General features: G+C 36.0%; 1 protein-coding gene across 1 annotated transcript in view; it reads right to left on the bottom strand.

Moving 5' to 3' along the window:
- Window positions 1-5,919: 5,919 nt before the first annotated feature.
- The window catches only part of LOC129247934 (myosin-G heavy chain), a 124,490-nt gene continuing 115,264 nt past the window's right edge, over window positions 5,920-15,145 (bottom strand). Inside the window, exons 7-9 of the mRNA XM_054887312.1 lie at window positions 13,159-14,767; window positions 12,850-13,001; window positions 5,920-6,749 (exon numbers count right to left, since the gene is read on the bottom strand). Of these exons, the coding sequence (XP_054743287.1) occupies window positions 6,267-6,749; window positions 12,850-13,001; window positions 13,159-14,767 (2,244 nt within the window). The 3' untranslated portion in view covers window positions 5,920-6,266. The remainder of the gene's footprint in view (window positions 6,750-12,849; window positions 13,002-13,158; window positions 14,768-15,145) is intronic.

Raw genomic sequence — 15,145 nt, 5'->3', positions numbered from 1 at the left:
GTCCACTTGTCGATCACAAACATACTAAAAATTGCATAGAACAATAACTGTTACATAAACTAAAAATCCAAAATACCGTTAACGAAGCGACTAGCCGCCGCCACAAGCTGTGAGCAAAGATACCGCATTGTGTTTCCACGAATTCTGCTCTACTTTTTATGTTAGCAAATCATTTAACTAAATATTTACATACATTTTTTTTGAATTGCAACAGTTTTTCATTCTGCAATAATTTAAATTCATAAACTGAAAGTGCATGAAATAAGCTGTGAGCCACTGTATATGCCTTGAGAAAGGGCATTTAGGTATGAGGTAGAGACGGAAATTATATTTGAAATCGATTTATGCATAATATTTTCCGTAAACTAATCACATATTCGCTGGAAATTGTAAAACGTAATCCTCCGTTAAAAAAAAAACTCAGGCCCTCAAGACTAGTAGTATCTTCGGCAAAATTGATCCTAGAGAAATCCTCTTTCATAGCTATTAGCGTCTGTTCGTGTTGTATAACATTTTTGAAAAATGATTGGAAAGTGTAATTAGAAAAGTAAGTATGACCGATGCATTCTTGAGCGCCCTTTTCGTACAATTTAACCGGGAAATCAAGAGTCCTATATTGCCTTTGAACGGCACATGATTTTTATGAGCAGCTCTTTGGTGGCCACAAAATACAGAGAAGTTTATTATTACCAACAATTTGAATATTTTCTCCACATTCAGGACTTAGGTTGGCTAAGGTTAGCCTGGTTGGCATTAAGCCACGCACAGACCTTTTGGTCTCTAGCGATACCAGATGGAGAACGACCTCTATGAATACTGAAAGTAGACATCATGTAGGATGTCAACGCGAATCTAAGAAGAGCTCAGAGATCCGCTTTTGAGACGTCCTCCAAACCCTCAAACAGTGGACTTCAGACCCTCGAATTCAGGACTTACTGCTTAGACATTTTGTTCTCGGTTTGCTGAAGAGATGTAATTAATTTGTTAAAAAAAACTGGTTGTTTGTGTTTGTTGGTTGGTTGGTTCGTTTAAGTGGTGATTCGTCCAGAATCCAACAAGCGCTTCTGCACCATTTCGCTGCCACATCTTCGTTAACCAACTTGTTTGCCAGTTATTTACAGTACGATTATATCCAGTCTGGGTGGTTCAGGCACCGTATCAGGTTGTTGATATCTAAGCCAGAGCGAGACCCTAGAACAGCGGTTTGCACAGGTTTAACATTCTGTCCTTCCGTAGCGCAGGGCATTCGCAGAGGAAATGCACAATTGTTTCCTTTTTGCAGGCCCGCCGCGTCCAGAGACCTCTGGTAAAGCTTATACCTGGACGGGCTTTGTTTTTACGTTTTGACGCTTTTGCCCCTTGGAATCAGCGGATGTGAATGGTTGATTTAAAGCTAATGGCATGCTGTGGCCCACAGCTTTGTTATCGACGGTCTCTTGGCTGGAGACCAAGAGTTCGTCCTCTGAGGAAGTTCCGAACTTCCTCAGTTCGCTAGTGTCGGACTACACGGTCCATTTGTCCATCTGTTTTGTCAATGGGTGCGTCCACTTGTTCATCCGTTTGTAGATGCTATCTGATTTCCCCGAGGGGAGCTCGGTTTGTAACCTATCTAACACAGGCTAGTACCAGATTTTCAAAAAAAGTTAACACCACTTCTTTATGTTGTATAAAAATGGCTTTTGATTGCACTAAGAGACCTACCCACATAACAACTCTTCTTACACATTTGACAAAACTTGCGAAAGAATGACACTGTGCTCATTGACATATTCGGACTCACCACCAGGTTCATCATAACAACTGGCGTTGAATTCATACCAAATACCCGCTCGAAGTTATGACTGGATTTGTCTACTGAGAAACCAACATAAATAGCACTAAAATGGTTAGTCTTGATCCAAATGTTGCAGAGATCATGAGCTTCAATTTTCGTCATGAAAAAGTAGTTTATCATGGCGCGATAGCGTTCGCCATTCACTGTTACATTGGCGCCAGCCTCGTCTTTGAATAGATATGGGGCGATGATTCCTCCAGTCCATAGGCTACACCAAACGGCTGCTTTCAATGGATGTAACGGCTGTTCTTGAATGGCTTCGGGTTGCTCTTTAACCCAAATACGGCAATTTTGCTAACTGACGTAGTCTTTAAGCCAAAAGTGGGCCTCTTCGCTGAACATCGCTAAGTTGACCTCAGCGTGCGAACACTTTTCACAGAGCGTCGATTTTTGCAATTCAATTTAAAGATTTGTTAAGGCGTAAGTCTTTCCATGATTAAATGTCAATGAATACTAAAAAAAGTTATAAATTTAGTTTGGCAGGAGTCACGCGTGATCTGTCAAAACAACCCTATTGAAAAAGTGCCTCCAATCTGATCTCCCTTTATTTTAAAATTGAAAAAAAAATGTATTTATTTTTTGAAAATTATTATGTTTATTGCAATTAATATCGATTGTATAAACTTATTCGCCTATTTTAATACAAAAGTTGCACTTTTGAACATTTATTGCTTGTGATGTTAGCTGACAATGTCTGTTGTTGTATGTATATATGTATGCGTGCTTATTTGTAAAAGTATGCGCGTTTCGTACGAGAATATAGAAGTTGTATTATGCAACAAATGATTTTCATATAATCTAAATACATACATCCATACAAGTATAAAAAAATATGCGTATACAAATATATATCGTTTTTTCCCTTATTTTGCTTTTATGTTCAGCGATTTAATCGATTTTTTAGCTCAGCAGTTGTGTATGTATGTATGCACATGCACTTTTGCGCTAGTCAATTAATAAATTTTTAAATTATGAAAAACTGTTTTTACATAATTTATTTCACGAAATTTTATGGGGTCGATATCAGCTGGTAAATTAAAATGCCGTTAATAATTGGCTTTTTATCATTTAAATGCAACTGGGTACTTTTCTTACCAACTACAAAGGATTTTTACAATTACAAAGTAAATGCTATAGTATTTGTATATGTATGAGTAAGTATATGCATATGGAGCTACAGTCTAAAACCAACAACTAAATCAGTGGGAAGTCAGTTGTTGGTGAGTACTCGATTCGTGTGCGGAATGGAAGAACTTAGTGAGAGAATTGGCACATTTGTTTATGTATGTTTCTAGTTACTATTTGTGTGTGTGCATGTGTTCATGTGTGTCTAAATACATTAATACTTAGTGGAGTGTGTGAAGTCTTAATTAATATCTTATCAATTTATCAATACTCGTAATTTTAATTAATACAATTTTTTTTTTAATTTAAAATTATTATTATCGTATTTTATTTTGTTTCGTTTATTTACGTTTATTTTATTTTATTTCATTTTACGTTATCTGATTTTATTTTACTTTCTTTGATTAATTATTATTTTAGTTTTATTTTGTCATATTGTTTTATTTAACTTTTGGTTTAAGTTTATATTTTTATTTTTATTTTTTTAATTATTTTATTTGTATTTTATTTTTGTTTTAAGCTTATATCTTTTTTTATTATTATTTTTTCAAATTTCTTTTGTGTTAGATTGAATTTTATTTTGTATCATTTTATTCTATTTTAATTTATTTTTTATTTATTTCTTTTTGTCTTATTATTTCTAAATTTTTCATTTTTGTTACATTTAGTTTAATTTTATTATTTCATTTACTTTATTTTATGTTATCTGATTTTATTTTATTGTATTGTACTTTATTTGATTCATTATTATTTATTTTCGTTTTAGTTTTTCGTATTATTTTATTTTATTTTCGTTTTAAATTTCTTTGTTTTCATTATTATTTTTAAATGTTTTTGTGTTAGAATTAGATTTTTTTCTTTAATTTGATGTTATTCGACTCGATTTTATTTTATTTGTTTTTCTCATTCATGTATTTTAATTATTTTATTTTTATAATATTTATTATAATTATTTTATTTTTTTTTATGATAAATATTTTATTTTATTTATATTTATTTTATTTTTGTTTTAAGTTTATATCATTTTTTGTTATAATTTTTATTTAATTTCTTCTGTGTTAGATTTAATTTTATTTTGTATAATTTTATTTTATCTGGTTAAATTTTACTTTATTTGACTTGATTTTATTTTTTGCTTTTTTGCTTATTTTAATTTTTTATATTATTTCTTTCTTTTCTTTAATTTATTTCTTTTTGTTTCATTATTTCTTAATTTTTTTTTAGTTTTGCTACATTTAGTTTAATTTTATTATTTCATTTGCTTTATTTTATGTTATCTGGTTTTATTTTATATTACTTTATTTGATTAATTTCTATTTTATTTTTATTTTTTCGTATTATTTTATTTTATTTTTGTTTTAAGTTTCTTTGATTTCATTATTATTTTAAAATTTTTTTGTGTTAGATTCAGTTTTTTTTGTTTAATTTGATATTATCTGATTTTGTTCGACTCGATTTTATTTTATTTGTTTCTCTTACTTTCTTTTTTTTTAAATTATTTTATTTATATTTTAAATTTTTTGTTTTAAGTTTATATATTTTTTTATTATATTTGGAATTGTTTTGTTTTTGTGTTATATTTAATTTTATTTTGTTTCATTATATTTTATCTAATTTTATATTAATTTATTTGACTTGACTTTATTTATTGTTTGTTTTTATTTTTATTATTTTATTTATTTTATTTTTAAATTTTTTAATTTTTTTTTGTAATTTAATTTTTGTTAAATTTAGTTTATGTTGATTTTATTTCATTTAATTTTATTTAATTTTACCTTATTATATCAATTTATTTTAATTTATTAAACTTTATTTTATTTTACATTATTTGATTTGATTGCAATGTATCTTCTTTTGTTTTTCCTTTTTATTTCTTTTTATTTTTCATTTAACTCAATTTCATTTTATTTTACTTATGAGACTGAATTTTTGGTGGAAGTTTATTTTATTTATTTTTTTTTATTTTAAATACAATTTTAATGTATTTTGTTTTCCTTTTTTAATTTAAATGTATTTCATTTTATTTGAATTTATTAAATTTTATTTTGGTTTTATTTTCTTTAATCCGATTTTATTTTATTTTTTATTTTAGTTTTCTTTTATTTTTATTACTTATTACTATTTTTTGTTACATTTAATTTAATTTTGTTTTATTTTATTTCACTTTGTTTTACTTTATTATATTTATTTTATGTAATTTCATTGTATTTAATTTAATTTAATTTAGTTTTATTTTATTTTATTTTATTTTATTTTATTTTATTTTATTTTATTTTATTTTATTTTATTTTATTTTATTTTATTTTATTTTATTTTATTTTATTTTATTTTATTTTATTTATTTTAATTTTGTTCTTATTTTCGCCTCATTTCTTTTTATTTGATTTAATGTTTGAAGTTTTGTTTTATTTGAGGTTATTTTTCATTGCATTTTAAAATTTATTTTGTTTTACTTTAATTGATTTCGTTGTACTTTATATTGTTTTATTTATTGTAAATTTTTCATTTCATTCTTTCATTCAATTAATTAAATTTAGTTTTGTTTAATTTTATTTTATATTAATATCTGTTTTGCTTTATTTATTTTATTATTTTTTATTTTATTTATTGTATTTTATTTTATTTTCTTATTTTTTGATTTAATTTTATTTCATTGCTTTTAAGTTTAATTTGTTTTTTATTATATTTTTCCTAAAAGTGTTTTTAATTTCGTTATTTTACATTATTTTATTTATTTTACTTCATTTATTTTGTTATATTTAATTTTATTTTAGCTTTCAAATTCTATTTTATTGTGTTTTATTTTATCTTGTTTTATTTGATTTGTATTTTTATATATAATTATATTTTATTTAACTTTATTTTATTAATTTTTTAAATTCTATTTTTATATTATATTATTTTTCCTTATTTTATTTTATTTATTTATTTTATTCCATTTTATTATATTTTTTTATTTTTTGTTTCCATTTTTTTGTTTTCGTTTTTTATATTAGCAATTATATTATTTTATTGTTATGCTATTGTTACCCCTCCCTTTGTTTTTGTCTGTCCCTACGTATGCAAGTTCACGGCTAGTCGAATTTATAACAGTTAATATTTACAGTCTTTGTGAGAAAAAGAAACAAAATCCCAACATCGTTTCCCCAGTGTTTTCCAACGGAAATGTTTGCTCGCGCATATAGCGAAATTCTTCTGCATCGGAAGCTGTTGTGATTTGTATTTGTGGTTGCAGTCGCGCACACCTCTCGCACTCTTCAATTAGGCAGCGAAGTTATTCTCCACACTCCCCCTCCGCCTGCTCTCCTCAAATGTTTACAGCTGCCGAAGTGTTATTGGCATTGTTGTTGCTTGTACTGCCGTTGTTCCCATTGTTTACACCAACATTGTTGTTGCCGTTGCAATTGTTGGCCAAATTGCCTGTACTGCTGCTACTGTTCTTATTAGCGATGTTGTTGCTGTTATTGGTGTTGCTGTTGACACTTGCAGCATTATTTGGATTATTGCTCACGCCGGCAGCAGCAGCAGGACGCAACAACTCCATATACTGAAACGGTACGTGGTAACTCTGACCTTTGTGCTCGACAATCAAGTGTCCGCGACATGTCGAAGCCCCCACCACGCTAACGGCTTCACCCTTTTTCAATTGTTGTTGCAATTGTTCGGCCGGATTAACGATGGGTGGATCCTCGGGAAAAGTCATTTTCATGATGCGACTCTGCGGATAGCTGAGCTTCAAATTGCCAGCGATGGTGTAGGCACGCGATGGTGGTACTGGTGGCGGACGTTCCTACAGATACAGCACAAACACAAGGAACAAATGGTGCGAGTGTGTAGAGTGTGTAAAGTTGTGTTGTTGGTGGTAATTGTTGGTGCACATCAGCACATCGACGTCATCGTTGTCAGCGTCAACAACATCAGCATAACGGCATTAGGCAGGAGAACATGTCATGGCAGCGGCGCACAAAGGCGGCATAGAGATAAGAAAAGAATTCAATTGAAAGGCATTTGACAAACAATGAATTATGAAGTATGTCCAGAGCGGAGGAAAACAAATTTATTGCCGTCCATAATGGGAATCAATGAATGGATAAATGAAAGCAAGCGATGTGGGACGTGCCAAAGAAAGTGTAAGCGAATGGTTAAGCGCATGAACAGTCGATTAGTGGGATGCGGGTAAGTAGAGGGGAGTTAGTGGAAAACATGCGGCAAATTAAAAGCAAAAAGTAAAAAATAAAATTAGTTTTAGTTGAAGAAATTGGAAAAGGCACACCACCGTCTTAGTGCAGGGGTCAACGTGTATAGAAAGCAGAATGAATTCTTGAAAGTCGAACAATGCCAACAAAAATGGTTATTAGATAAGTTTAGTTTCAATTTAAATATAAAAGAATATTTTGATTTAAACAGAGATTTTTTTTGCTAAGCTTTGATTTACCTCTATATTTTTTTGAAAAAATTGTTACCGAAAAATTGAGTTTTAGTATCCTGACGAATTTTATACGCTACTGCCCTCGAACCTTAATAGTTTAGGCAGATGAGCGGGCGAGGCAAAAAAGTTGACGTACCTATGCTGTGATCGCCTAGCTGCTCTGCGGATTTGCTCTACTACTACACTACTGAAAGGGGTTTGTTGAATGCACGTCCCAAAAAATTATAAGATCGAGAAAAATGGCTTGAATAGATACTGTTGACAGATGTTGCCATGAATTTTTTACACAGATAAGTAGGCTGATAGATAAGTAGGCAGAAATATAAAAAAGGTAATTTCTGCCTACTTATCTATCAGCCTACTTATCTGTGTAAAAAATTCATGGCAACATCTAGGCAGAAATATAAAAAAGGTCATTTCTGCCTACTTATCTAACGATTTCATTTTTCTTGGAACCAGTAAGGAATATAGAAACCTAATATTCCGTGAAAATGTAACTCTTTAGTGATAATTAGCGGAGATGCAAGAACTCGGTTTTCATGCCTAAGCATATGCGGACGATGTCTGTGCGCTAATATCTGATAAATCCCTAAGGAGGCTTTGCACGAAAGTGCAGAGAATTCTGGACAAAATCGAGGACTGGTGCATGAGACAAGGTCTTTCCATCAATCATAACAAAACCACCATAGTCTTGTTCACGAGAAAACGGAAATTGGATGCACTTAGTCTTCCAACACTGAAAGGTGTGGCACTTGGTCTTTCCAATGAAGTTAAATATCTAGGAGTAATCTTGGATAAGAAGCTGACTTGGGAGACACACGTTTCACTGAAGGTGAATCGTGCATTGAAGATTTTTCAGCAATGCCGTAGAGCCTTTGGTTAAACCTGGGGTCTGAAACCTGCTGTGGCCCTATGGATATGCAGAGCACTTATCAGACCAATCATCACTGACGCCTCTGTGGTCTGGTGTCGACGGAGCATGGTTAAGTCCGCAATCCGGGAACTATACAGGCTGCAAAGAAGTGTATGTTTATGCATTACGGTTGCCCTGAGTACAATCTCCGGCGATGCTCTAAATGCTATGCTTGATTTGCTCCCCTTGGATGTTAAAATACAACAGGAAGCAATAAGCAATAAATATGGTTTCTGGTACGAAGACAGAGACGGGACACAGAGAAATCTTTAAGCTGCTATCTGAGAAGTATCAACTGCTTTTGGCGCCTAAAGACGATACCCACAGTTTCATTTGGAAGGAAATTTGATGTCAGATTTCTATTGGGCGAGCAATGAAGCAATCCAGAAGGCATTCAGGGAGGTTTGACGGATGTTTTCTTTACCGATTGGTCCAAGAATGAAATAGGGTCTGGAGCCGGATGGCACTTAAACGATAGTAATAAGTATCACTATGCTATGGGGGAAACGGCAACTGTTTTCTAAACGGAAATTTTTGCCATCCTGAAAGTAGCCGAATGGATAATCGAGAGGAGATAGAGCGGGAAAAAGATTGGAGTTTTCACTGACAGTCAGACTGCACTGAAAGCCCTGGAGAACGCGAAGCAAACCTCGAAGATTGCTCAATAACGTAAGAAGAAGCTTAATTCTGTCATAAGACAAAACAGGCTTGTACTTATGTGGGTTCCAGGACACTCCGGTGTTCAAGGAAACGAAATTGCCGATGAATTGGGCAACCGCGGATCAGCTTTGCCCCCACAAGGGAAAGCCAATAATAGTATGCAGTTGCGCAGGAATCGTGAATTGGATCAGCGATTATGTATGCAATTCACATAAAGAGCGATGATCCGGTCAAGAACGCTTCAGAACTGCAAAGTGTTTTGTGACAAGCCCGAATAGAAAACGATCGAAATTTTTTCTAAAACTTCGAAGGAAAGACGTTCGGTCGATGGTCGGTATTATTACAGGACACAACCCATGGGGTCAACATATGACCACTATTGGAATCATTGAGGGCCCGATGTACCTGTCTTGCTTGGAGGAGGCGGATAGGACTGAGCATTTTCTCTGTGAATGTCCTGCCTTTGCTAGAGCACGGCTACGACTTTTGGGTTCCGATGTCGTGAAAATGAGTAATATTCGTTCTCTAAAACTGGAGGATATTTACAGATTTGCCAAAGAATCTGGAAAATTCTCATAAGACTAACTACCTCTGTCTTCGTCTCTATTCTTTCCTGTCTCTTTCTTTGATATAGGGTTTTTCAGGAAGAGCGCTTCAACTTTTGAACTTTTTTGAATAAAACACAAACGGTTTGACTTTTTTAACTAATTTTTTTTTTATTATCGAGTTTGAACATATACATTTAAGTATGAAATTCGATTTCTTTTGCATGACCACCGCGTGCACGTTTGACGAAGTCCAATCGTTGAACCCAATTTTCGACCACTCTTTTGCATAAATCGGCCGAAATTCCAGCAATTTCGCGTTCAATAATGGCTCTGAGCTCACAAATCGTCGCCGGCTTGTTACTGTAGACCAATGACTTCACATAACCCCAAAACGGGACGGCTTGTTAAATGGACCGTAAAATGGCCGTAATGCTCTTAAAGTAGCAGCAACAGAACGATTATTTTCATAAAAAATTTGCACGATTTGCAACCGTTGCTCAAGTGTGTAGCGTTCCATGATGAAATGTATACTAATGAAGTTTACAAATGACAAGCGAAAAATAAAAAATATTGCGTCGTTCGCCCTCCCTATCGGAAAAAAGTTGAAGCGCACCTATTGAATAACCCTATACTTTTCTCCTTTCTCCCTTGACTATCTACCCTCTGTCCAGAGCTCTAAATACACTGTTCTTTTTAGCCTGAGTGTTTTAGGAACCACCAAATCTCTTGGTGCTCCTTGGCTCGACCTATTCAAATTTCAATTTTTTTTTTGATAATTTGGGGATGTATTTCTAGGGAAGTATCTGTTGAAGAATTTTGTTGCATGCCATGCATTCCGGATAGTAGATTTCTGTGCTGAACAATTTTCTAGTAGGGTATTTAAATTCCCAGACCGTGCAACTGGTCATTCAACCAGAGTAAGCGTCAATCGCCAATCATTAATCTGGCCTTCTGCTTAATTTTCTTCCTGACTGCAAGTATGCAAGTTGCTCTTTTGTTCATCATTTAATTTGCCGAGCCAATGTAAGGCACAACATTTTTCAAGAGTCCCGAGTCGTAATGATTATATCCCTTTCAAGATGAATAAACTTCGAAACGAGCATAATTAGGAGCAACTGTCAACGGTGACCGATATCGGTCCATGGGCACATAATTTTTGCCGCCATCAGTTGGTAGAACTTACTCAAAACTTTGTTCCCTCGCCAGCTCATTGATAGGAATGGCGATTTGACTGGCCTCCTCGCGCGCTCGATTTGGAAATGCCATCTTTTTTCGTGTAGGGCTACTTAAAGCGAAAGGTCAATGTTCGCAAGGAAATTGACGTCATTAAACCGAAGTTAAAATGTATCTCACTGGAAATGGTGACCATCTTCTCGATATTATTTACAGTCTTAGACCCAAAATATGTTATTGTATCAAATGAAATCTTAACCGGATGAAATCACAACTGATGCATTTCTCACTAAATTACTCATAGTTCTCATGTGTCAAGTGTATTTTGTCTCAATGGCAGAGCAGCTCATGCCGGATGTTTAATGGTATTATATAAAAAAAATGAGTTCTTCCAATAGCAAAAAATAATACAAATAAAATGTAAATTTTCAACAAACACTCTATACATTCGTTTTAACAGCTAATCGAAGTTTGAGTTCATATTATTTTTCCTTGCTCGCCTATTGTTTACATATCGTTCGACAGCTGCTGTACTGACAGTAGAAGAGCAAGCAAAACCACCTCGGGCGAAGCCGCTATGTTGATCGCAGGTATGACGCGGAGGAAAAAGTAAGAGTGTACATGCAAAAAGAGCAGGGTCACACTAACATATCAGCAATTCTAGAGAAAGGTAGGCATATATCCTTACTAAAAAAGCAGGAACTTTGGAAAAACGCTACAAAGGGAATATAGCCGCACGCTAATCGCAAACAACGATCAACAAGAGTTAAATCGAAGCTATGGGGAGCTTAATTTTCAGCTAGCAGAATTCTTGGAAAGTCATAGTTATTACATGGAAAAATTACACTTGGAGGTTTGCCATTACCTAGGGCGGATCGCTATTAGAAAAATCTTTTTTTTTAGTATTTCATGTACGAGTGTTCGAACCTACGCACTTCCAAATGGTAGTTACGCACCAACCTCTTCGGATACATCGCTTTAGGGTAGGTGGGTCGCGTTTACGACCAGGATGTCTTGAAGAGAAAGATGCCAGGCATGCGTTTTTTGTATGCCCACGATTTACGATTAGCAGAGGTGCTTTAACTACATTATCAGAAGATCCAATGGTACCAGAAAAAATATGACTTCAAAATATGCCTGGGATAAGATTTTGTCAGCAATCAGTGATATGCAACATGCATTATAGCACGCAGACGGACGTAGAAACGGACTCTTAAGTCGACATGAGACAAGCGTAGTGGGAAATAAACAAAACTGTGGGAGCATTAAAGTACATGCAACTTTTGACGGACCTCATGCGAAGCGTAACTGACGTAGAGTCTAGTGCTCAACCGCCTTCTGGTGATTTATTTAACTGTAATACCGGAAACGTATGGCGCAGAAGCGTGAACGATGACAACATCCGATGAGGCGACGCTTGGAGTGTTTGAGAGAAAGATTCTGCGCAAGATTTTTGGACCTCTGCAAGTTGGCAACGGCGAATATCGCAGGCGATGGAACGATGAGCTGTATGAACTTTACGACGAACGAACTTTATGAACGAACTTTACGGCTACGTTGGCTGGGCCATGTCATCCGAATGGATACAAACGCTCCGGCTCTGAAAGTATTCGATGCGGTACCAGCCGGTGGTAGCAGAGGAAGAGGAAGGCCTCCTCTGTGTTGGAAAGATCAGTTGAATAAGGACTTGACTCCATTTGGTGGTTCATACTGGCACCGGTTAGTACGAGAAAGAGACGACTGGCGCGCTTTGTTAGACTCGTAAAAAATCGCTTAAGCGTTTATCGCGCTAATCAAGATGAATAAGAAGTACCAGGAGGGGATGAGTACATTGACGATAGAAGCTTTAGTTCGGGTTTAGTGCGGCTGGCAGGGAAGGCTTTCGATACTTCCCACTCGTCAATTAAAAAAGTATGTATTTCTTTTCTCCGTCTGACCAAAATCTACGTTTTATTCTAACCAGCACCCAACAAAGAGATAAAAGTCGTCAAAATTTTTGATAGGAAAAGCTCAAAAACGGCAGCACTGCTTGCAAGTTACGTATGTGTGACTTATGTAAGTAAGTGTTAAGACGCATAGGAAAAAGAAATAGGAGGAAAAAGTTTAATTATGGAATGCAAAGCGGCAAGTAAGAAGAAAAAGATTGAAATGGGAAAGCTGTACTCACCAAATCTAATCCGAATAGACTACAAGTTTGCTGGATTATCTTTGTGTCACATTTCTCATTTGGATCTGGCGGTGGTGTGCCGGCGATTGGTTGTGGCCGTGGACGCGTCACGGTGCCCATGAGATTTGTGGATTTAGCTGATAAGCGTGGCACTGCACACATGCAAAGGCGAGCAGAAAACAAAAAAAACAATAAAAGAAAAAAGATGATATAAGAGAAGAGAAAAAATAATTTCAATTTGATTATTGCATTTGCCACGCAACAGCGCACTGCTTCACTACATTACTCAAGCGCGCCGCCAGTACTTACGCGAATTCGCGCCGCTGTTGGGCAGCAATTTCGTGAGTTTCGTTGCAGTTGCAGCTGGCAACTTAGTCATAATGCCACTACTGCCCCGCGTGCGCTTCACGCTCACCATCTTCTTGCGCCACTGCCAGCCACGCCAGGTGGCCTGTATGAGTGTGGCACTCTTTGTGCGTATGTCCGCACGCAGGTGTTCCAAATGCTGACGCATACCCTCGCTAATAAACACGTGCCGCTTGCCAGGCGCCCAAGCCAAAGTTACCGAACCGTCCAATATAGGCGGATTTTCCATGGCATACTCCAAGATGTGAGTGCAATTCTCCATTGCTTTATCTTCGCTACGTCGGTGCATTCGAAATGGTGCCAACATGGCCACATAGCGCGCATTGAATTGCTTGAAGCGCATGCGATGCGGAAAACCAGAAGCCATCAGATTGACCGTCTCTAGCACCTGTAGCGAGCGTATCTGTTTAACCACCATTTTTCGTTCAAAGCTACCAGCCGTATCGTTGGCGTTGCTGCGTATGCAGCGTACAAAGTGTGGACGTGCATGCACCAGAGTGCGCAACAGATTATCCAGACGTGTATGGAAGTCTTGTGTGAGCGTGGAGATGGGTTCATCCATGCCATTCAAGAAATCCGTGTGTGATGTAGGCGAGATGCGATAGCTGAGACCACGCGGCACAGTTTGTAAAGCGTACAAAGCTTTCAGCTCGGTGCCGAAGAGATGTGTGGCAAAGCCAAAGTTGCAGGTATGCTTATAGAAAACGGCGATCAAATCGTCACGCACCACATCACGATTGGTGTCTAGAAAATCGGTGGTGTCATATTCAACACGTCCGGCAAAGTGGCGTATCAAGAACATGCGCGGATCGTATGGATCGCTCGAGTGTTTGGTCTCCAAACGCGTTGAGTTGCGATGCTGCACTTTGATCTTGGTTACATAGCTTTCAGCTGTGCCGCGTATCGAGCATTCGGCATCCAACATGCTAAGCAGTCCAGTGCGCAACGAGGATATCAGATCGATGCAAGGCACATTGTCCACATAGTCGACTTCGGTGTCGCAGATAATGCCCTCATCACGGCACGACTCCACCGAGGATTTGAAAATGTGTGTATTGTAGAAGTGTTGCATCGTTTCGGCGCACAAATTAATGCAGAGATGCTCGAGTTGTGCGTGTGATGGCTCCTCAAAGCCAAACATATCCAATATGCCAATAAAACCGTCGGTGGCATGACGTACCGCGTTATTTAGTGCAGCCATCGATTTGGAACCGGCGTTTCCGCCTATAGTGGAGGCGTGTTGCGATGCGACGTCCGCCTGATTGTGTACAGACTCATTCGAATCGGAGCTAAGTGTGCCCAGTGTTGAGCCCAAGCGTTTGAGGCTATTGGCGCGGCGTACAATGGTGGCCACGGTGCGGCAGTACAACGCTTTGGCCAGACAGTCGCGTGTCATGTTGGACATATTGGCGTCACAGACCGATTTCACCAAATGGCCGTGCGCATTGTGCGTGCGTGTGGTGAGGCCACGGAATAGCGCAGCCGGCGGTACGCCCAGGAGACTTGCGACGGAGTTCAGTTCTGATTCGCCTTTTACGTCCACTTCGAGGCTCTATGCAAAAAGATGAAAACGGGGAAATAAATTAATGGTCAAAATAAAGTAAAATGGAAATGAGAAAAAATAAATATGGAATGATATAAAATAAAAATGAGCATAGAAGGGCGAAAAATAAATTAAAATAGGTAAATCAAAAAAGAGCAGAATTGAAGTGACTTTCGGTAGATATTTAAATGGTACTCGAAAAGTTATGGGATCATATTATGAAATTCGCAGGGATTACTGAGCATAGTCTTAGCTTTCAATAAAAAAATAAGTAAAAAATCGCTTGAGTGGCGTGTTTTTTACAAAATACAAAAACAAACACTTTAAAAAAAATATATTTTTGTTTTTCTAAAAAAAATTGTTTCTTCAATTTTTTTATAAATGTTT

The sequence above is a fragment of the Anastrepha obliqua genome, chromosome 5, assembly GCF_027943255.1.
Source record: "Anastrepha obliqua isolate idAnaObli1 chromosome 5, idAnaObli1_1.0, whole genome shotgun sequence".
In the NCBI taxonomy this organism is placed as follows: domain Eukaryota; kingdom Metazoa; phylum Arthropoda; class Insecta; order Diptera; family Tephritidae; genus Anastrepha; species Anastrepha obliqua.
Note: the sequence above shows the minus strand (reverse complement) of the source record. Positions and strands in the feature narration are given on the sequence as shown.